The sequence below is a fragment of the Hemicordylus capensis genome, chromosome 1 (genome assembly GCF_027244095.1).
Source record: "Hemicordylus capensis ecotype Gifberg chromosome 1, rHemCap1.1.pri, whole genome shotgun sequence".
NCBI classification, from domain to species: Eukaryota; Metazoa; Chordata; class Lepidosauria; order Squamata; family Cordylidae; genus Hemicordylus; species Hemicordylus capensis.
In genome coordinates this window covers 306417415-306440424 of record NC_069657.1, presented here as the reverse complement: position 1 = coordinate 306440424, position 23010 = coordinate 306417415, and the positions used below count along the sequence as shown (strand labels likewise).

At 42.9% G+C, this 23010-nt stretch overlaps 1 protein-coding gene across 12 annotated transcripts in view; it reads right to left on the bottom strand.

Annotated features, from left to right (window-relative positions):
- KCNQ5 (potassium voltage-gated channel subfamily Q member 5) overlaps window positions 1-23010 on the bottom strand; it is a 576092-nt gene that overhangs the window by 158188 nt on the left and 394894 nt on the right. For 8 of the 12 annotated variants that reach the window (XM_053286867.1, XM_053286878.1, XM_053286866.1 and 5 more), the window contains one exon: window positions 21568-21658. In XM_053286867.1, coding sequence (XP_053142842.1) covers window positions 21568-21658 — 91 coding nt within the window. Of the gene's footprint in view, window positions 1-16489; window positions 16590-21567; window positions 21659-22056; window positions 22255-23010 lie in introns of those variants that run through there. The other 4 variants (XM_053286876.1, XM_053286877.1, XM_053286868.1 and 1 more) reach the window with 3 other exon arrangements.

Here is a 23010-nt window from a genome sequence, read left to right as displayed (position 1 = left end):
TGAGTTTCCAAGGGAAGAGAAACCAAGGCTAGTGGCTTCGGAAGTTTAGGGCAAAAGAAAGTGTTTTACTAAGAACGTGTGTTAGAATTTCTGTTCCTTTGTGGGTGTTGCTGTGCATATCTCAATATCTGGTCCAATACCCTCCCCCCCACCCCATAACTGAATAACTGAATTATCTACGTGCTGCCTTAAAATATCTGGCCGTTTTCAAAATACTCTGTAACCAAAAAGCTGGAACATAAGCCAAACTAGTTTTGTAGCAATTTAATAAAGCATTTTCTTTTCTTTTCTAAAAAGTCCGACAGAGTGCTTGATTTATTCTGAAAGGCTAGGGTGGGCCCCTAGTGAAAATGACTCCAGCAGGGCCGCTAAAGCGGCTGCCTTGTTGTCTCACCACGTGTAGCCACACATGTGGAAGGTTTTGATATTTGCCCAATAGCAAGATAAAGAGAGAAGTCTAGGCTGTGGAACTCCATCCCAGGCTGTCCAGTCTCTGATAAAAGAGTGTCTGGTGGCAGCATTTTAATCTACCAAAGGTCTAACGTAAAACGTTTTAAAACGGAAGCCCACTCAGGCAGCTCGACAGAGATAACTCATCAATCTGTCTCCTCATGTGAGCTGGCTCTGAGACAAAGGTTTAAATCCACTACACTGCCTTAAGTGGTTAAGTCCTGCCTGTGCCTGAACAACATTTTCAAATACGGGTGGGCAGAAAATAGTTGCCTTACACGTTTCTGAAATGGGGGATGTGGGTGGGTACGTAGAGGTAGTAACTATGTCCAGCTTCTTGGTGTTTCCTATAGAATGTGAAAGGGTATTTTTATTTCTTTGTTAGGTCCAATGGCTAATACAAATACATTTACTTATTACTTATTTCATCATGCATGATACATTTCATATTGTTGACTAAGAACAGTCACCAGTGACAGAGTGGTAGAGCTATGGCTTGAAACTGAGAAGTGTTATTTCAAGGGCTTCATTTTTTCAAAGGTGAATTAAAGGTCTCTTTCTGAACCCCAGGGGCTGTGCAATCTGCCATGGAAATTTGTCAACAATTGTATGCTCATATTCAGCACCACCAACTAATTTGGGCATTTGATTTAGATTTGTTTTTCTGTTCAGGGATTCTGTTGATCTCAGCTGAAGGTGTGCCTACATAAAGCCATGTATGCATATGAAAGATTTGACACCTACTGATTTCAGGAAACAATAAGGGCCTTTCTAAAGCTCCTGGAGTCTTTCACATATGAATAAGTCATAGCTGCTGCGCTAGAGAAAGCTGTAGGACTGCACAAAGTAACATGCATACAGAAAAAAAATAAGTTGTCTTTAATTGTGATGGAAACTAATGTGATAATTGCAATAAAAGAGCTTGTCCAAAATCTAGCAGAACAGATGCATTTTAGAATGTGCTTAACTCTTCCACTGAAATCAATGAGACTTTAAAATGCTAACTGTGGCTGGATTGTGCCCTTTGTGTTCATTATTTATTTTGTTCATACTCTATTAGGACTCAAGCTATTGAAATGGCTTAAATTGCCTTCCTTCTCCATTGGTTTCAGCAATAAGTAGTTTCTTTTAGTAAGGGCATTAAAATGACTAAAAGTAGTTTCCTCATTAATTAACACCATTAATCATTAACACTCTAAATAATATTTGGTAAATTTGCACAGTACGTGCTGTGGCCATCAGATTCTCATGGTTTTAGTCTCTTACTCTAGAGAATCAGAAGGCATTGGGGTTTTAAAAAAACAAACTACGACATAAATTTTGAGTTATACTTCCTAGTCTAAAAACAATCATAGTTAATTAACTATTCAAAAATAAATTTAGCAATAGGATGCAAAAGATATTAAATCAATTTTCTTATTGTGATCACACTCTCTGTTTTTAATATACAGGTGAAACTCGGAAAATTAGAATATCATGCAAAAGTCCATTAATTTCAGTAATGCAAATTAAAAGGTGAAACTGATATATGAGACAGACGCATTACATGCAAAGCGAGATAAGTCAAGCCTTAATTTGTTATAATTGTGATGATCATGGCGTACAGCTCATGAAAACCCCAAATCCACAATCTCAGAAAATTAGAATATTACATGGAACCAAGAAGACAAGGATTGAAAAATAGAACAATATCGGACCTCTGAAAAGTATAAGCATGCATATGTATTCAGTACTTGGTTTGGGCCCCTTTTGCAGCAATTACTGCCTCCATGTGGCGTGGCATGGATGCTAGCAGCCTGTGGCACTGATGAGGTATTATGGAAGACCAGGATGCTTCATTAGCGGCCTTCAGCAATTCTGCATTGTTTGGTCTCATGTCTCTCATCCTTCTCTTGGCAATGCCCCATAGATTCTCTATGGGGTCAGGTCAGGCGAGTTTGCTGGCCAATCAAGCACAGTACACTGTATACTTTTCAGAGGTCCGATATTGTTCTATTCTACAATCCTTGTCTTCTTGGTTCCATGTAATATTCTAATTTTCTGGGATTGTGGATTTGGGGTTTTCATGAGTTGTATGCCATGATCATCACAATGATAACAAATTAAGGCTTGACTTATCTCGCTTTGCATGTAATGCGTCTGTCTCATATATCAGTTTCACCTTTTAATTTGCATTACTGAAATTAATGGACTTTTGCATGATATTCTAATTTTCCGAGTTTCACCTGTATGTTGGCTGACATCCAGACTAATGAAGTACTTCCACACATGTGATGCACTATGCAAGATTGTTGCACTATCCAGATGTGTTAAGGCTGGAGTTTGTATTCTGGTGCACCTCCTGCTGTGAAGCCTCTTCCAGGGGACTTTTGCGGAAAAGCATTATTTCCAGCTTCACTGAGACATTACACAGCTACACAGTCATCATGTACTAGAGCAACTTTGCTCACAGCACATGTGTCTTATTAAGTCTGGATGTTGGCCATCAGTTTTAGAACTGCTAACTAAAAGATGTTTGTTTGTTTGTTTATTAGATTTATATACCGCCATTCCAAACTGGCTCAAGGCGGTTTACAGCATGATAAAAACAATTAAAACAAGTTATCAATTAAAAACAAACTATTAAAACACAATAAAACCAATTAAGGAGAGGAGAGCTGGTCTTGTGGTAGCAAGCATGACTTGTCCCCATAGCTAAGCAGGGTCTGCCCTGATTGCATCTGAATGGGAGACTTGATGTGTGAGCACTGCAAGATATTCCCCTCAGGGGATGAAGGCACTCTGGGAAGAGCAGAAGGTTTCAAGTTCCCTCCCTGGCAAGATAGGGCTGAGAGAGATTCCTGCCTGCAACTTTGGAGAAGCCACTGCCAGTCTGTGAAGACAATACTGAGCTAGATAGACCAATGGTCTGACTCAGTATATGGCACTTTCCTATGTTTTCTATGTTCCAATTAAATAACTAAAAACTCTGGAAATCAGGGCAACAATTTAAAACAATTTTAAACAGTTAGTCAATCATTTAAAATCCTGGAAGGCCAGGCCAAACAGATAGGGTTTAAGGGCTCTCCTGAAGGACAGTAATGATCTCAAATTACGAATTTCTGCCAGGAGTGCATTCCACAGTCCAAGAGCAGCTACAGAGAAGGCCCACCTCTGCGTTGCCACCAGACGAACTGGTGGCAACTGGAGACTGACCTCCTCAGATGACCTTAACGTGCTGTGGGTATCATGTAGAAGAAGGCTCTTTCTTAGATAACTCGGACTTAAGCCATTCAGGGCTTTAAAGGTAATAACTAGCACTTTGTATTTTGCCCAGAAACATATCGGCAGCCAGTGTAACTTTTTCAAAACAGGCATAATATGGTCTCTCCGGGTTATTGATTATTCATCTGGGTTAATGATCGATGTTAATAAATTACATTCAAACAAAACAATTTTTTCAAGATGCTGAAAGAGGTATGAAACATTATACAAATTTAAAACTAAGAGAGTTATTTAAAACATTATAAAATAGAAAGTTCATCTTTAATATTTGGGAATTTAGTCATTTGGGAGTTAACAATAAGGAAGAGTTCCCATTAGAGCATGCATTCAAACAGGTGTTGCTCATGTGCTTCCCAGAGAAAGAACAGGATATATCAAACACATTTTACATTCATCATTTGAGCCTATGCAATGCAGAAGGCTGTTGCTGTCTACTTTGTCAATACCTTGTTAGAAGGAATGGGGACTAAATACACTCACTATCCTATCCTCCTCCTATTTCTTGAATTCAGTTTCCATCACTCCCAGGTGAAAACCCCTGTTACTGTAATGATGGTTGGCTGGGCAGGTAGCAGCCCATTGCTATGGACACACATGTCTGGATGGAGACCATGATCAACATTGTCGTCTCTAACTCCATCATCTGTGTGGAAGGAAATGGCCCCTTAAACAGGTGGTCAGTGCTATCATTGCCAGTTGCACCAAATGCATTTTTAGTGGTTTACCTGGGGTGCAGAATTACCATATATGTGCTCAAGTGCTGAAACCGAAACCTTTTCTCTACAAAAGACTCAGTTTGTGAGCTAAATTAATATGGTTCACTTTTGCTAAATTGGGGTAAATGGGTTTTGTAAGAGCATATGTATTTTCCCAATTACAGGGTAAGATATAGCAATGTTTACATATTAATTTACATACTTATTTTGTCCCACTGGAACACAACAAAAATCTGTCTGACCAGAGAAGATAATGGGAGAGAAATAAATGTATACACCATGAGGAAAAGTGGCTTTATCATTAAAATGCAAAGAAATGATAACCTTTCTCCAACCATAGTCTAATCAAGCACCTATAACTAGCCTATCAAGAAGGAGGAGGAAGAGGAAGAAGAGGAGAAGGAAGAAGAAATCATCATCATTGTGCAGACTGATTATAAGGAAAGACACAACAACATTGATGCAATGATCCACTCAGGGGCGTAACGATAGGGGGGGCAGGCAGGGCACGTGCCCTGGGCGCCACTTGGTAGGGGGCGCCAAAAAGTGCCCCCGCCGATCCCCTTCCTTTCCCGCCGCGCTCGCGTCTCCCTACGGAGACGACTGGAGTGTTCAGGGCTTGCCGTCTCCCTACGGGGGTCGCCCATGCCGCCGCAACCAGGGGCCAGGGGTCCTCCTTCCACCCCAGCAGGCGGCGGGGGGCGGCAGCTATGACTGGAGCGACGCCGAGGCCTGCCATCCGGCTCGGCGTCGCTTCTCAACTGTGCTGCACGCAGGTGCACGCAGGCACGCGGCGCAGTTGAGAAGCGACGCCAGGCCGGACGGCAGGCCTCGGCGTCGCTCCAGTCGTAGCCGCCGCCCCCCGCCGCCTGCAGGGGTGGAAGGAGGACCCCGGGCCCCTGGTCGCGGCGGCATGGGCGACCCCCATAGGGAGACGGCAAGCCCTGAACACTCCAGTCGTAGCTGCTGCCCGCCGCTGCGGGGTGGAAGGAGGACGGTAGGACCCCTGGCCCCTGCTCACTCACCCCACCTGCAGATCACCCACCCCACCAGCGAAGGGCAGCAGGGGGGACGGGGCGGGGTGAGGCCGGCGTCGGCGGCTGGAGTGTTCAGGGCTCGCCGCCGGGGGGGGTGCAATTTCGGGGGGGGGGGCGCAATTTATTTCAGTGCTTGCCCTGGGCGCCGTTTTCTCTAGTTACGCCTCTGGATCCACTGAAACTTTTGCAAGAATTACAAATTGCCAGCAAACAAGAATTGGTGGAATCATCCGATTGAGAAGGTCACAGAAAAGGAAAAGACAAAAATCCTTTGGAATATTCAAATACAAACAGATAGGCATTTAGCACACAATATGCCTGATCTGATAGTCATAAAGAAGAATCGGGTTCTGATAACTGATATTGCAATCCCAGGGGATAGACGAGTTGATGAAAAACAATTGGAGAAAATAACTAAATACAAGGACCTTCAGATTGAAATTGAGCAGCTCAGAAAAAGAAAACAATAGTGGTGTCAATAATTGTTGGTGCCCTTGGTGCAGTACCAAAAGAACTTGAACACCATCTCGACACCTCAGGCATCAATAAAAGTACAACACATCAGTCACACTACTTGGGACAGCATGAATATTATGACGTTATCTTTAATTTTTCTTTAGTTATCCTAGACCCTTGGAAAGGGCTCACTAATTAAAGTACCAAATCCAGTCAATAACATCGGGTAGACTGTTTGTAAATTGCATAAATAAATAAATAAATAAATAAATAAATAAATAAGATGATTATGATGGCAATCAAGGCTTTCTATAAGTTATCCATACGGAGGGTCTCACTATTCTCTTTGGCAGTAGCTTAACACATAGCAGAACACTGCTATCTCAGTTAGATTCTTTTGTCTTTGTTTGATGATCACTTTTAAAAAAATGATTATGATGTTCAGTTTCACTCCAAGGTTTTATCTATTTCCATTTCATATTAAGGGGCTGATTAATATGCTGTATTACATATACTTCAAGCGAACAATGTGCTAGATGAATAAGCATGACTCACCTTTCAGATATAAGAGGCAAGAATTCAGAGATGGTTTTAAAACATAGGAACACAGAGTTAATGTTGAATCCTATCCAACCAAATTTGTAAAGTAGGAAAAGTGGAGTCATAAATTAAAAGCACAAAAAATTTGGAGGAGATGTTCTAAATGGAATATAAATCATTACCAATTAATTCCCATGATCTTCCTGTAGAAAATCTTATAAACATTTGGAACCTAATCCTATGTTTATTTGGGAGCAAGGCCACCGGGAACTTTCAGTATAATTAGGCTTAGAATTTCAGCTTCAGAGCTTCAGAAGCCTCCTGCACTTTGCATCCTACTCATCCTCACCAGCAGCAAAGACAGCAAGGCTTCAGCAAACCCCAGGCATACCTGAAATCTGGGACGACTGTGTGGCTTGGGAGTCAGTGACTGTGTGGCCTGTGACTGATTCGTGCAGCCACAATAGCTTTTAGACAGGAGTTACAAGTCACCTAATGGCGCAGCGGGAAATGACTTGACTAGTGAGGTTGCCGGTTCGAATCCCCACTGGTATGTTTCTCAGACTAAGAGAAACACCTATATTTGGCAGTGATATAGGAAGATGCTGAAAGGCACCATCTCATACTGCAGAGGAGCTGGCAATGGTAAACCCCTCCTGTATTCTACCAAAGACAACCACAGGGCACTGTGGGCGCCATGAGTTGACACCGACTCGAGGGCACAACTTCACCTTTACAAGTCATGGTACACAGGTAGAAGCCTAGCTAAAAGCTGTTATGACTGCTTGAATCAGACGTATCAGTGTATATGGTTATACTGCACAGCTGCTGGGTCATGCCAATAGGCTTTTGAATCAGTGAAGCACAAAAAAATTTGTGGCTTGTACCATAGACTTTCTAACATGAATCAGCTACAGAATTCATCTTTCTTACCATATCTTTCTCAATATGATCAAAGTTTCATTCTTGATATTACTAAATGGTTGAAACACATGGATTAGATCTAAATTATACAATGAGGCTGTGCACACGACCTGCTGGCCGCCGCTCTGGAGGGCTGCGGGGGTGGGTGGGCTGGGAGCTTGCCCGCCTTCCCAACAGATGAGAGGCAGCCGTTCTTGCCTTCCCCTTGCTGAGCACCCACATGAGCAATCAGGCATGGTGAAGGCAAGAGCTGGGGACGGGAGGATGTCCGACTTCCCGCATCCCATGGTCCCCCGCACCCTTCCCTCTGGCTTGCTGCTGGAAATGGCAACAGGCTGCGGGTAAGGCTTGTGACCTGGAGGCAATTGGGGACACAATCGCCCACCGAGGTTAAACCCCAGCTTTGTTTAACCGCCGTAAACAGCCGAGTTAAAAAGTCAGGCTAGCGGAGGCAGAAGCACTGGGATAGGTGCTCCACACGAGCAGACTTGGCCGCCCTCCACACAAGCAGCCCTGGGTTGGGCTGCTCGTGTGAATAGCCTCAATGAGTTTCTTTTTCCTCAACATTCAGCTTCAAATTCATTCAGATACAACATACGTCATTTGCACATCACCCAAGAAAGCATAACTTCCAAGTTAAAGAGACAATTTGACGACAGTTTAATACCTACACCTTAAAAAAAATAAATCACTACATCTACTGACATTTCGTGCATTCGACAACCCCTCTATTCCATCTTACAGTATTTCCCCTATACGTTCATAGATCTTTCCCAAGGGGCTCACAATCTTAAAAATAAATAAATAGTGCAATATGTGGTTATGGGCACAAAGGGTTGGAGCCAAAGGCGCCTTTCCACAGGTGAAAGGTATCTTCTGCACCATTGTGAGGCCTAGTGCAGGGCTGTGTGCCAGGACCTTCTGCAATTCAATGCTGCCTTTTAACATGGTGATTCTCTTTATTTAGCAGGGGGAGAGCAACTGGCCCTATCCAGCCCCAGCATAGTACCTCCAGTGACTGTTGCTGGTGTCTGTCTTATGTTTCTTTTTAGATTGTGAGCCCTTTGGGGACCTTGGGATCCATCTTATTTATTTATTAATTCTCTGTCTAAACTGCCCCAAGCCATTTTTGGAAGGGTGGTATAGAAATGGAACAAACAAACAAACAAACAAACAAACAAACATATTTTCACTTAAATTATTTTAACTTTATATTTGTGTTGCTCATAGTGGAACACAGCAGGGAATATGGGAAATAGTAAATGAAGTAACATTTCCTAGTGAATAGCCTTCTTACAATAGTATTGTGTTGTTTGGGGTTTTTCTTTGGTCTGAAGAAAATGATATGGAATCTCTACCTCTGCATCCTCTGTAGACAAACCTCACTCCCAAATGTAGCTATGGAAATGTTATTTCTACCAGCCAGAAAAAGCCAGAAGGCTTTTTCCTCCCACATTTATTTCTAGTTCTCCCAAGCTGGAGACAAGGAGGTTTGTAAAACTCCTGGGAGCTGTTTCCTCAAGGTGTGTGACTGAAAGATTGCATGAAAAAAACAGCAGCAGTATTTTTACAAATAGAACTTATCATCTGCCAACATCCTGCTGATGCACATGGTCAGAGGAAAGACTTTTCACTCCTGCCATCTCAGCTATCATCTCATTTATTGTAGATGAGTGTATATGACCCTCTAAATATTTTCTCTAAGTGACTGATGCCATCTGCCACAATGCTTTGCAGTTCTCCCTGTGGTCTTTTCTTCAAGTTTCAGGGCTTTACAGAAAACACATTTTCTCCAAAGCTAATCTACATGGTTTTATCCCATGAAAATTATCTGCATAAAGGGCATTGCACTCATTCATGCATGAATCAGTCGGTGTTAAATTTATTGATCTGATTCTGGCTAGCTCAGTGCACACAGGTGTGTGTGTGTGTGTGTGTGTGTGTGTGTGTGAAGACTGACATTGCTTTGTACAATATATTACCAGTGACATTTCTTGATTTGCTGTACTGCATTTGTACTTAAAAAAAATATTCACAACTTCCTCTAACTGGATTTTACTCTCCATTGTAAGACTTTAAATTACTTGCTGCATTTTGAGCACTATAAAATTATTTCAACTGTGCTAGTACAGTTGCTTTTGTTCCCATCTATTTGAATGGCACACTAATCACAATGAATGCCAAATATTTTTTATAGTCATCTGAATTTGTTGAAAGTTGATTCCTTTCTCCAAGGGTCTGTTCTTGGATTTTTTAAAGATCAAAATGCAGTTTATTTAGGAACAATTTTGTAATTATTTATCATTTTAGCACCAGCTTATAAACAATCCAGTACTCACAGCAGTCAAATATGGGGGATAGCCAATCCAACCTACTAGAAACAAATACTCCTGTTTGTGATGTCAGAAAATCTAGTGATAATGGGTGTAGGATGTGACTGCTGAATCTTTGTTAAGCCCATCATTTTCAAGTTCTGTTAGAAGGACTCTCTTAATTTGGAAGCATTTGCAAACCTCCAACATCTGGTAGCTGAAAGAAGATACCATAACACATGCCATCAATCTTCTAAAGCCAAGTCCTTTTATTGGAGCGATGGCATTATCAAAAGGCCTGATTTTGATTGCATTACTGGCCTAAGTCTAGACATATTTCACATAAACCACAGGGGATCAAACCAAGGCAATTTACTAGAATCTGGATGTCTTTCCCCATCATATTAGTTTTGGCCAGAGAAATCCAGATACTGTAGGCATCAATGGTATCAGCATTGTGCACCAACCCTTAGGAGTCTCTGCACAGGTGGTGGCCTACCCAATATAGAGCAGGCCCTTTGTGCTGTCACAAGAAACACAGTAGGGCGGTTCCCACGCTCAGTGGGAACCACCGAGATGAGGTTTATGAGGAGAGCGGGCTTAGCCCGCTCTCCTTGCAGATGATCCGTCAGTTGGCTGTGGGCTGCCGAACCAGCCGCCCACACGACTGCCAGCTCCATTACAGAGCCAGCGGGGGCTGGGGAGTTCGGGGGCCGCGGGGCCCTGCAAGCGCACAGGGCATGCTGGAGAGACCCCCGAGCCGGGAGGCTGCATTTAGCCTCCCCGCCGGGGGTCTCCTCATGAGTTGCTGCAGTGTGGACCCGCGCCACGGCAACTCACGATAAAAAAACCCGAGTTAGCAGAGCGCTCGCTCCACTAACCTCAGCTAAGGGGAGGGGAAATTAGTAGAGTTTGCTGCCGGCAGCCATGCGGCTCCCGTGGCAGCGCATGATCCACTAAAAGCGGGCTAGGTTCCCTTAGTGGATCGTGAGAATCTCCTCTATACATATTACTAGTAAATAGCCAAATGGGCTACTTATAGGGTTGTCAAACTGACTCCTGCCAAGATATCCAGAAACACCAGATACTTCCAGAGTGGTGCAGGAAAGACATGTGCAGCAGTGGCTCCAGCATTGCTACAGTAATATCAGATGGTCCTTTAAGTGCACTTAAGACCCCTGAAAGCAATACACAGAGTGTTCTATCCCTGTACTGGATTGTGATCTGAAGTCCTAAGAGTCTGAACTATGTAGTATGTCCAGGAAACCATCCCACTTTCAGAATTCGTGTAAATTCTGAAAGGGCCTACGTGATTTATATATGTATATCAGCCTGTAAGGTGCATGGTTGTGTGAGAGACAAGATGAGAGAGCTTTTTGTGCAAGTTTAAAATGTACTTTGTGTGGTCTATATATTGTTTTCAAAATATATGATTTTTCTATTTCTTTCTAATCTTACATTTGTTTCTCCATGGTACAATGAAGTGTTCCAGGAGACGCATTTCTTCTTTCTCTTTTATTTTATCTCTACTTTCCCACCTATTCTTTCTTCCCTGCTGTAAATGTGCTGCTTTTTTCTCATATATAAATATAAATAAACTAAATATAATGACAATGTATACAGTATATTATTACAAGTTGTAATAATTATTTATTGTTACAAATTAGGAGCTTTATCAACTAATTTGCAATTTGAAGAATCAAAAATTCAAGCAGAAAGGAGGAAAAGGAAAGAACCATGGTGTACTTGAAACATAACATAATCTTTATTGTTGTCTATCTGCAGTATATCAGTATGAAGAACATTATTTCATTATCTATTATTTCATTATTTTATTTTCTAGATTAAAGGCTAGTGGTATATGGAACAATATGATGCTGATCTTCTGTTTAAGCTTATTGCTTTCAAGTTACCCACAAAAGGATATTTGGGGAATATGATCATTTGAAATACTTTAAGGTTATTCACACGACTAGGAGGTGGGGAGGGAAGGCAGGGTTGAAGGATGTGCAAAATGCGCCTTCCCCTTGGACGCTCCTGCAGTGGTGGTGGGAAGTGTGGACCACGTTCCCAAACAATCTGCATTGCTGCATGCAGTGCAGACCTCTAGAGACCAAGATGATGCGTCCTGGCATCCACATATCCCACAATGAACCGTGCTACGAGCGCGGTGCTTTGGGGAATACCCCCATGTGATGGGCACTCTAGGCACCCATCTCTGTGTCCACTCAGGCTGCAAGGAGGCTGAGCACACTCATGTCCATGGCGCTGTGGTTAAGGGTGTGCTGGGCCAGGTGGGCAGCCAGTGCCAGGATCCATATGGATCCCAGCACTTCATATACACAGCCTAACCCAAGCTGGGCTGCTCTAGCTTGGGTTGGGCTGTGCATGTGACTACCCGTTAAGTCTTCTCCAAACTATTTTTAAGCATCATCCAGTGCACATATTATATATTGGCAAGGCGTATCAATAAAATATCTTCAAAGACTGAAGAACAATATCAGCAAAACCCTGAGGCTCTCCGAACGAGTAGTGTGGAGAGCCGCAAGGGGTTTCACAGGGAAAGCAGTCTTGATCCAGTCTCCCCACAGATGATGAGGCGGCTAGCCTGGGGCAGCCGGATTGGCCCCCAACATGATTACAGGCTACGTCACGGAACCAGTTGGGGCGGCAGGGATCGGGGGCCTCCCGGCACCCAGAATGCCCTGTGTGAGCGCATGGGACATTCTGGCAAGCCCCCCGACAACGGAAGGCTTGTTGTTGCCACCCCATCAGGGGTCTCCTTATGAGTCGCTGCAGCATGGAGCCACACTGTGGAGACACACGATCATGTAATGGGGTTAGCGGAGCGCACGCTCCGCTAACCTTGTTTGGGGGGGGGGTGCGATTATGTGGGCTTGCTGCCGGGAGCCGTGTGGCTCCTGTTGCAGCACACAGCTTGCAGAAGCCGGGCCGGGCTCCCTTAGCCTGGTTTCTGAAGGTCATGAGAATAGCCTCTCTGAGTAGATTTTATTTTTCTTGACAATATTACCTAAGAATTTAAGATATGGAAATCATTTTTTCCTCTTGATCTTTGTTTCATTAAAACAGAACACGCTCTCAAAAGTTATTTTCATCATCTCCAATCTTCCTTTTCTTGGTAAGATTTTGGAGGAGATGGTTTGTGCTCAGTTGATGAGAGTCCTGGAGGAAACTGATTTCCTGGACCCTTGCCAGTCAGGTTTCAGGTTGCAGTACAGCACTGAAACAGCATTGGTCATCCTGTTGAATGACCTTTATTGTAACTTTGATGTGGGAAGTGCATCTCTTTGGTTCTTCTTGTTCTCTCAGTGGCTTTCGATACCACTGACCATGTTATCCTTCTGGATCACCTAAATGGGCTGGGCCTTGGGGGCACTATTCTTCAGTGTTTCTGGCCCAATATCACTGGAAGGTTCCAATTGGTGTTGATTGGGGATGAGTGTTCTGCACCCTGGCCCCTTCTTGTGGGGTTCCACAGGGCTCGGTCCTTGCTCCCATTCTCTTTAACATCTACATGAAGCTGCTGGGCCTGGTTATCCATCAGTTTGGGGTAATTTTTCATCAATATTGTGTTTTAATTGTGTTTTTAATAGTTTTAATATTTTAAATTTTAATTATTGTAATGTTTGATCCGTTTTATCTGTTGTTTTTATTGTTTTGTTGTAAACTGCCCAGAGTTTTGGGTGGTATACAAATATGTTAAATAAACAAACAAACAAACAAATAAGCAAGCTGATGATACTCGGCTTTATATCTCTACCCCTGGCCAAACAGGTGATACTGTTCATGTGCTGGCTCAATGCCTAGAGGCTGCCAGGACCTGGATGGGCCTAAACAAGCTCAGGTTTAATCCTTCCAAGACCAAGTTGCTCTTGTTCAGTTTGCAATCTGGCCAACTGCCATGTGTGAGTTTATCTCTTGATGAGGTTGCACTTCCCTTGAGAGAGAAAGTTTGTGATCTGGGGGTCCTTCTGGACTCGTGGCTCCTGCTTGAACAGCACGTAGAGGACGTGGCCAGGGGTGCTTTTGGCCAGCTGGCTGGTTCACCGTTATGGCCGTTTCTTGACCGGCAAGCCCTGGCAACAGTAACTCATGCCTTTGTTATCTGCTTGTATTACTGTAACTCGCTCTACCTAGGGTTGCCTTTGAAAATGATTTGGAACCTTCAGCTAATACAGAATGCAGAGGCTTGCCTCTTCATGGCCATAGATTTGATAGTGTTACACCTCTTTTATGGTCACTACACTGGTTGCCTGTACGCTTCTGGGTCCAATTTAAAGTGCTGGTTCTCACCTACAAAACCCGTATGGACTTAGCACCTGTATATCTCTGGGTTCAGCTCTCTCAGCCAGTTGTATCCTGTCCTGTGAGGTGTTCTCAGTTGGCTCTCCTTAGTGTCCCGGACCCTGGTGTAGTGTGCGGTGCCTGGGCCCATAGGAGGTCCTTCTCTGGGCCCACCCCTCTTCTTTGGAACACCCTCCCCCCCGATTCTTTCAGCCCCCTCCTTAGTGGCTATTAAGGCCCTTCTCAAGACCTACCTTTTCTGCCAGGCTTTTGCCCTTAAAAAAAATTATATATATATATATATATATATATAGAGAGAGAGAGAGAGAGAGAGAGAGAGAGAGAGAGAGAGAGAGAGCTATTGTTATTGTTCACCACCTAGAGTCTTTGGAGGAGGTGGTATACAAGAATGGTTAAATAAAATAAAAAAATAAATAACAACATATTTTGCTCCATAGAAGGCCTATTCCACACTAAGATTGCCGACTATGTGTATTCAATATCTTGAGTGATGCTACTGGAAGATCATTTCTGATCAACATTTGAGCTCAAGTGTCATTATTTGTCCTTATTATCATCCATTGCAATGTTTATAATGATGCCAGGTGGGATTTATTCAATCACTGTAAGATGGTTTGGTCAATTTTGATGACAGGTTAAAACAATATATCTTCTGTCTAAAGAGAACTTAATTCTAAACTTCAAGATGTGCTTTAGCTCCACAAAGACAGAGAACAAAATTCACTGCAACAAAGCCAGCATGCTGTAGTGGTTAGAGTGCTGGACTAGGACCGGGGAGACCCAAGTTCACATCCCCATTCAGCCATGATCCTTGCTGGGTGACTCTGGGCCAGTCACTTCTCTCTCAGCCTAACCTACTTCACAGGCTTGTTGTGAGGAGAAACGTCACTATGTACTTCTTGGAGGAAGAGTGGGATATGAATGGAAATAAATAACTAAATACATAAATAAATATTAGGATATAACAAGATGTGATTTTAAATATATGAACAACCTATATATCCCTATGTTTGTTTGTTGGACTATTCCAGTTTTAGTTAATTTTGATTTTATCTATTTGCAATGATGTGAAGTCTTGTAACAACCTAATTAGTTAAGAAATAAATCTTTGACTGCTCCTTTGACTGACTGATAAAACTGAAAATTTCCTTGCTGGATTAGGAACCATATGTACATTTAAATGCACATCCAGATACACTGTAAATCACATCTGGATGTAAAACATCCAATACAATCCCAACTGCTATACAGACTGTGAATGGGAATGACATGACCATTCATTTTACAATTCAGATGCAAATTGAAATTCCCACCCACTGTCACTGCTACTAATTATGCACTACACAATAGTCATGCGTGGCTGTCTCCAGAAAGAGCCAGAAGGTGAGATTCAAGAGAGCTACTTTAGGGCCTATTTTGCTGAAGTGAGGTAAAAATAAAAGTGGCTGCCATTCTAACTAATGAAGTGGATGTGTGCCAGGAAGATGAGTCCATGCTGTGGAAAGATTTCTTAGCTGCTCACTGCACAGTACGAGAGCGGGGAGATGGTTTTCTCTGATGCCTGTGCCACCTGAGGGCTCTACAAGTCTGTAGAACATATTTTCAGTTGGCACAGTGCATTTCTGGGGTTAACAGGAATTGGAGAATATTGCCATTGTGCTCCACACTGCGGTACTTTGGAAGTGTGGCCATAGTTCTGTGATGTGCATCCGCTTTGTTAGTTACAATCCTTGCTCTAAATTATTATAATAAATAATAATTTATTATTTACAAAAATAAATTATAAATGTTCTTGTTAGTTGTGCTTCATGACGCTTGATTTGTGTGTATCATGTATACATAACTCGATTTATGCTACATAGTAGGTTTGTTTCAAGGATGGGATTTGAGGCTAGTTATCCTTGGATATTTGGCAACAGCACTGTATTATCATCTTATGTTACCTCAACAAAGTCTTACTAGATTATTAATCTTCAGTTTGTGACCTGTGACCCTCAAGATGGATCACATCAGTAGGACAATCATTTTATCCTTTTTAATTAACAATGGCTGATATCTCAACACTGGACTTGTGCGGGAATGTTGCACTAGTGCAAGGCTGTTGCACTAGGTAGTTGCGCTAAGTCTGGTACTAGTTCCAGACTAGCATTGTGCTAGTGCAAACATGTTTGTGCTTGCGCAATAAGGTGTACAAGAACGATAGATTTATACATAAAGAATATCATGGATATCAAGAGTAAAATTCTCCTGTAGTCTCCCCATTGTAATGGAGGGATCACTTCCTGGTTAAGGTTGGATTCACAGTCAAGTCTAACCCCTGCTGGGGTGGTGGACCTATTAGAATGGTCCACCCAAGAAGGCTGTTGGATCTAGTAGGATTCCAGAGGGCCTTGGAGGGTTTCGGAGTTGGTTCTGCCAGTGATTCTGTTGATGTGCTGGTGGATAATTGGAACAGAGAACTTACCAGGTCAGTAGACACAATCGCTCCTAAGCGTCATTTCCGACCAAAATCAGCTCCATGGTATATGGAAGAGCTACGGGAGCTGAAGCAGCAAGGGAGACGACTGGAATGCAAATGGAGGAGGACTTGGATTCAATAAGACACAACATAGAGCCCATCTGAAGGCATATGCTGTGGCAATACGTGCAGCAAGGAAGAGATTTTATTCTGTGTGTATTGCATCTGCAAGTTCTTGTCCAGTAGAGCTGTTCCAGATTGTTAGGAGTTTAACTCAAACCCCTTCTGTTTAAAATCTGTTTCTGGAAAGAATGTCTCACTGTGACGCATTCAATGAGTTCTGTGCAGATAAAATTTAATGCATTTGGGCTGATGTGTGGACTCCAATATTTCTGCAGGGGCAGTTGGGGGGTGTCCAGCAATCCCTCTTGTGAGATTGGATTGGTGGAGTTTCAGTTTGTGGCTCCTGAGGATGTGGACAAGCTGCTTGGAGCAGTATAGCCTACCACCTATTCTTTGAATCATTGCCTAACATGGCTGATTTCATCTTGTAGGGAGGTTGTTGGAGCTGGGCTACTTTATATCATTAATACTTCATTGAGGGAGGGCAGGTTGCAATCTTGTTTGAAAGAGGTGGTGGTTAGGGATGTGCTGATCTGTTCATTCATTGCAATGTCTTTTTATTTTTTCTGACATTTTTCCTTCTGCTGCAGAGATGGTTCTCCTCAATCTCTATACACACAGATGTTTATACATCTGTTAGGGCTTTTTCAGACAGCAATCAAGTGCAGAATTTTGAAAGTGCAAGCTCCAAACGCTGCCTGCAGTGGGTGGGTGTTGGGAAGCACCTATTAGTGTAAGTTAGTAGGTGCTTGTCTCCCATACTTGTCTCCTACTGCATCAAGTGGAAGCTCTTCCCAGCAGCGGCGTGCCACCCAGTACCTTCTGCGGAAGAGGTTTGGCTCTGCCACTCAGCTGGCAGAGGTCATTTACGTGGCCAGCCAATGGCTTCCACACATGTCCACACATGTACGGAGGCCAGCTGAGTGGCAGAGTCAATCCTCCACCGCCGTGGGTGCTGAGTGGTGCGCCACTGCTGGGAATAGCTTTCACATGCGGCAGTACGGGATGTAAGTACCAGCCGCCACTGACTCACAGTCCACACAGTCATGTAGGCTTACATGCTCTTTCCTAACATGTTCTTTCTCTCTGGCCATATGCTGAACAGGAACTTCGTAAGATTTTCACAGCACTACCTGTCACTCAGTACTTGCATTCTGAGAGATCCCTGCTTGGCATGTGCATGAGAGTAAGATTAAGTTAGGAAGGAGCACAGAAACCTATTTGATCGTGTTGACTATAAGTATAAAGGCATTTGGAGCTTGTGTGGAAACTTTAAAGATACGGCACTAATTGCTGCCTGGAAAAGCTCTTAGTCTTTAAAGTGTCTTCAATGTTTTTGCTGCTATAGACTTAACAGAGTTACTGCTGTGCAGTTTCGTATTTATTTATTTAGTAAGTAAGTATACTGCCCCAATCTTCCATTGCTGGGCAGTTTAAAACAATATCAAACAAATTAAAACAGAAATTAAAACCTTAAAACAATTTAAAATCACAGGGAGTGCACTGCAGTCTTGGGGTGGCAACAGAGAAGGCCTGTCCCTATGTAGCCAGCAGACAAGTTGGTGGCAACTGCAGATGAACCTCTCTGGATGATCTCAATGGGTTATGTGGCTCATAGTGAAGACGACGTTCTCTTAAATACTCTGGGCCTAAGCTGTTTAGGGCTTTATAGGATATAACCTATATACACTTGTACACCGCCCAGAGCCTTTGGATAGGGCGGTATAGAAATGTAATAAAGAAATAATAAATAAATAACCAGCACCTTGTACTTTGCCAGGAAGCTTATTAGTAGCCAGTGTCGTTCTTTTAATATAGGAGTAAAATGGTCTCTTTGAGATGACTCGGAGACCAACCTGGCTTCCACATTCTGTACCAACTGTGATTTCCAGAATAGGTACAAAGGTAGCCCAACAAAGAGCGTGTTGCAGTAGTCAAGTCTGGAGACTACCAGCTGTTTTGAGGTTGTTTTTCTCAAGAAATGGACACAGCAGGAATATCAGTCAAAGCTGATGGAAAGCACCTCTGGCTATTACCTCAACCTGAGACACCAGGGAGAGATTTGGTTCCAGAAGCACTCCCAGACTACACACCTGTTCCTTCTGGGGAAGTATGACCCCATTCAGAACCGGCAGCTCAAAACTGTGTCCTGAGTTCCGACCTCTGTCTTGTCTAGATTCAGTATGTTTGTCATGTCTCATCCAGCCCATCACTGCTTCCAGGAGGCTTTCTGCATTACACGCTGCAACAGTTTTGCAACATGTCCCCTAAGTGTGCTTCCGTACCGCCCACAATCTGACATCACTTGCAGTGAAGTGCCGTTATTTTATCTTTCCTCCCTTATGTTTTCTTATTTTTACACTGTGCAAAGGAGGAGCAGCTGACAGGTGGGCAGAGCCTTAAGAGGGAAGAGGTTCTGCCTGTGCTTGCTCTGCTCACCACTTTTGGGGGACAAAGCAAAGGGGGCAGCTGCCTTGACTCCCCTGCTGCTCCCTGCTTGTTCAAAATCCACCCAATCCCCAACTCGCCTGATGTTTATCTAGGGGTCCTCTCCACCATTTCTTTCTTTCTTTTTTTGCTGGATTGCTTGTTCAAGGGTGTAACGCTGAAAGTAAATTCTTGTTTTTGAGCAGCACTTTCCCTGCCATTGTTTTTTTTTAGTTTTTGTTTTCTTTGCTGCAGTGCTTGTGCAAGGGTGCAATGCTGCAATTAATTTTTTGTTTTTGAACAGCACTTTCCCTGACGGCTTTGCGCGCAGGAGACGAGAATTTGTCTTTTAAATATGTCACGTTATCTCCCTGCCTCCTCCGTGACTCCATTGCCCAAAAATGGGGCAGGAGAAGGGGGCAGATAATGTGGTTCAAGGAGAATGTGGACAGCCCCTGCCTGGAAACCAAGAAGTGGAAAGCAGTATGAACTGCCACCCTCTCCGCCATTTTGTTTGTTTTGCTGGATTGCTTGTGCAAGGTCACAAAACTGAAAGTAAATTCTTGTTTCTAAGTGGCACTTTCCCTGCCACTGTTTTGTTTTTGTTTTCTTTGCTATAGCACTTGCGCAAGGGTGCAATATATTATATGCACTATAACATATGAAGAACTGTATCTGTGAGCAGATTTGTACCTCTTGGCAAACAGTCTGTACATGTGTTGAACATAATGTGTGAATAGGGCTAGTGTTTCTGTGCAAAGCAGTGAACGCAAAGACTTCCCAAACACAAACACCAGCTGCTAACCTTGTTGGGAACCTTGTAGGATAGGACTTAATGCCCTGAGACTCCTTAATTTTCTGGAGTTCAGAGGAGGAAAGCAGTGACCCATTAATAACAAGATATCCACCCACGTCCCATTGCTTCTTCAAGGGAAACTGTTATATAGTGCAGAATTTGGCTTCTTGGATATTTGATTTCATTAGAAATCAAAGTTAACTCCCGTCTAACTCCCATGCTGTTAAAAGGGCAATATATAATGAAGACATAGAAATAAAAGCATATGTTTGAAGTAATATTGCATATCTGTTGTATGAATCAATGTGAATATCTTATGCTGCACAATATAACTAAAGTACTTACCTGATAATGCCTCACTTTCTATCTCTTGGTACCAACATACATTTTGTTAATCCAGACACAATGGATACATATAGGCTGACATCCAGATTAACAGTGTGTGGGTGTAGCAGGGTGACGTGCAGTTCCAGGTGAGGGCTGTGCTGTTGTGCGAGTTATAGGAGGAGTGATAATTATCAATCTTCCCTTCCCTCAGAAGCCGAATGCACAACCCTCAGGGATATATTTTCATGACACACAGTGGGCTCAGAGGGCAGGGGAGATTGGCAAAAATTCACCTTTCCCTCTCACATGATAGCATAGCACACTAGTTTGGAACAGCACTGCTACATCTACACAGTGCTAGTCTGGATGTCAGCCAAAAAAAATTTTAATGTAGGAAAAGCCAGATGCAGGAGCAGGACATATACCCAATCAGTAAGTATCCCCTGGATCCTGTAGGGAAGACAACTATAGTGACCACATTCCAAAGCTAAAGGCTTCTGTCACTTAGAAGAATGACAGAGCTTCTACCGATGCATTGCAATTATGCGTACATCTATACTTTTGGATTGGAAATGTTGAAGGAAAGGTAATGTTGCCTTTCTTGCTAATTTCTAAATAAACAGGATCTACAGCCCTCTTCTGGTGTTAAGAGAGAGAGAGAGAGAGAGAGAGAGAGATATGCTGTACTCACAGAGTTTCCCAAGAACATCCCTGGAAGTCCCAACCTGTTACTGATGCACTCAAAAAGCCTTAACCACTTCCCCCCGCCCCGCTATCTTAAGAGGCAAACACTAAACGTGATAGAGATTCTTTCCATTACCAGAATGCTGGAGTGCCCCTTTTTTGAACATCTGAAGAGAACGCCTATCTCTTCTGAACCACGGTCACCCTAAAGAAATAGCAGTTTTACAGAAGGACAGGTGAGCACAAAACAAGTTGCAGGGGTGGCTTGTTTCTGTTTTCCTCTCCCTGCCCCAGCTGCACATTTCCCTTTGTCTTGCCCGCCATGGGTTTAACCCTTAGCATGTGGGCTGGTTATTAACCTGATTCCACAACTGGGAAAATAACCAGCCCACACGCCAAGGTTTAACCCTGCGGAAGGCAAGACAAGGCAGATTGCAGCAGCTGGGGCAGGGAGAAGAGAACAGGAACAAGCTGGTCACTACTGTCCAAAGAGAACTGCCTTAGACTCTGACAAAGTATTGTCCCAACATTGGAACTCAATCTTTTGTTTTTCTTGGGGATGGGAATAATCCTGGTAAGCAATATCTTCTCCTAACCCAGAAGGACTGCTCAGTGGCATAGATTTCGCACTCCTGGATCAGATACATTAATATGTTTGGGAATGCACAGAATATAAAAACCTACTTAACTATCCATGAAGTTTTCTTGTGGTATAAAGTCCACTTACCAGAATGAAGAGGCAACTAGTGGCAAGCCATGTATGTTCAGGAATAGTAGAAAATACTGACAAAATCAAGCAACCAAACACGAGGAGAAAGCTGCAAAACAAAAGAGTATTAAAAATAGTGAGGAAACAGGGGAAAAGGTAGAACTTCAAAACATAAGAAAGTTCAAATTATGTGGATTCTTTGTGCAGCATGCTTTCGAGCTCACCTTAAGAATTCTATTACCCCCCCCCCAATCTTTCTGTTTAACATGTTAAGGGCTTCCCATGTTCACCTAAGCTTCAAAATGCTGGGAAAGTTTGTTATTTAGGAGATATGGATATGGTATGGTATTCTATGCTGTGTTTAGTCCCAGTGCCACCATTGCCTTGGATATGGATAGCTGACCGCTCCCAAACCTGGATAAGACACTTGCCCTGCCCAGTTTTCGATCCAAATCTATTGTTCCTCTGTGCTCTTTTTTTCACTGCCTATGACCTTTGAATACTCACAACCAGCAAAATTATCCTTACAAGGCTCCAATCTGATAAAGCAACTGTTTGCTTCCTTCCATTCTGCTTTGTCAAGGACCAGAGGGAATTGAAGAGAAGTGTGGAGCACAGAAGTGCGGTGGGGGTGTATAATCTTAAATTTCAAAGTAATGAGTCATTTTTGGTATGCTATGTGTGGCCCCCTGGAGGTGCATTTGAATAATCTCTGGCCCACTACCCAATTGAGTTTGACACCCTTGAGCTCAGGGGAACCAGTTGCTAAGCAACACAGGTTTGTACTGAGCATGTGTGGAGATTCATTGGGTAAAACGGACCAATTAAGTGCATTTTTAATAAAAACTACAAACCTTTAACACTACTACAAGGGCAAAGCGTGTACTAGATGTTCTCCTTAACCAAATACAAGAAGTCTTTTCTTAAAACTCCCAGTACAAAGAAATCACCAAATAAAGTCTAACCTAGCAAAGTCTATGAGAAAAAACCAACAAAAAATTGTCAAATTGCTGAGTAACTCATCAGACTTTACACTCCTATAAATAAGCCATGTCTTATCCTTTCTACTTCAAAGTTGGCGTCAAACTCACCTCTCCTACATAGCAAAGTTTCAAAATCAAGGCACTGAGCCATTTTCTAACTACAAGCCATAGAATCTACTGCCCTCCAGATTTCTGGTTAAAGTGGTGGAATGAGATTGGTCCATCTCACCCTTAACACCCTTATAGCTGCTGTTGCAGCCCTATAATATAAGGTCTTGTTTACTCACACTTATGGTTAACTAGGGGGGGGAAAGACAATCCAAAGCACAGTAGTATTTTATTTATTTATTTATCACATTTTTATACCACCCAAAACGTGGTAGGACACCGCGGTAGAACACCAGGACACTGAAAGAGCTGTACTGACTGCTGCTTATCTATGTTTTATTCAGGCATTTTAAGATGCATCTTTTAAATG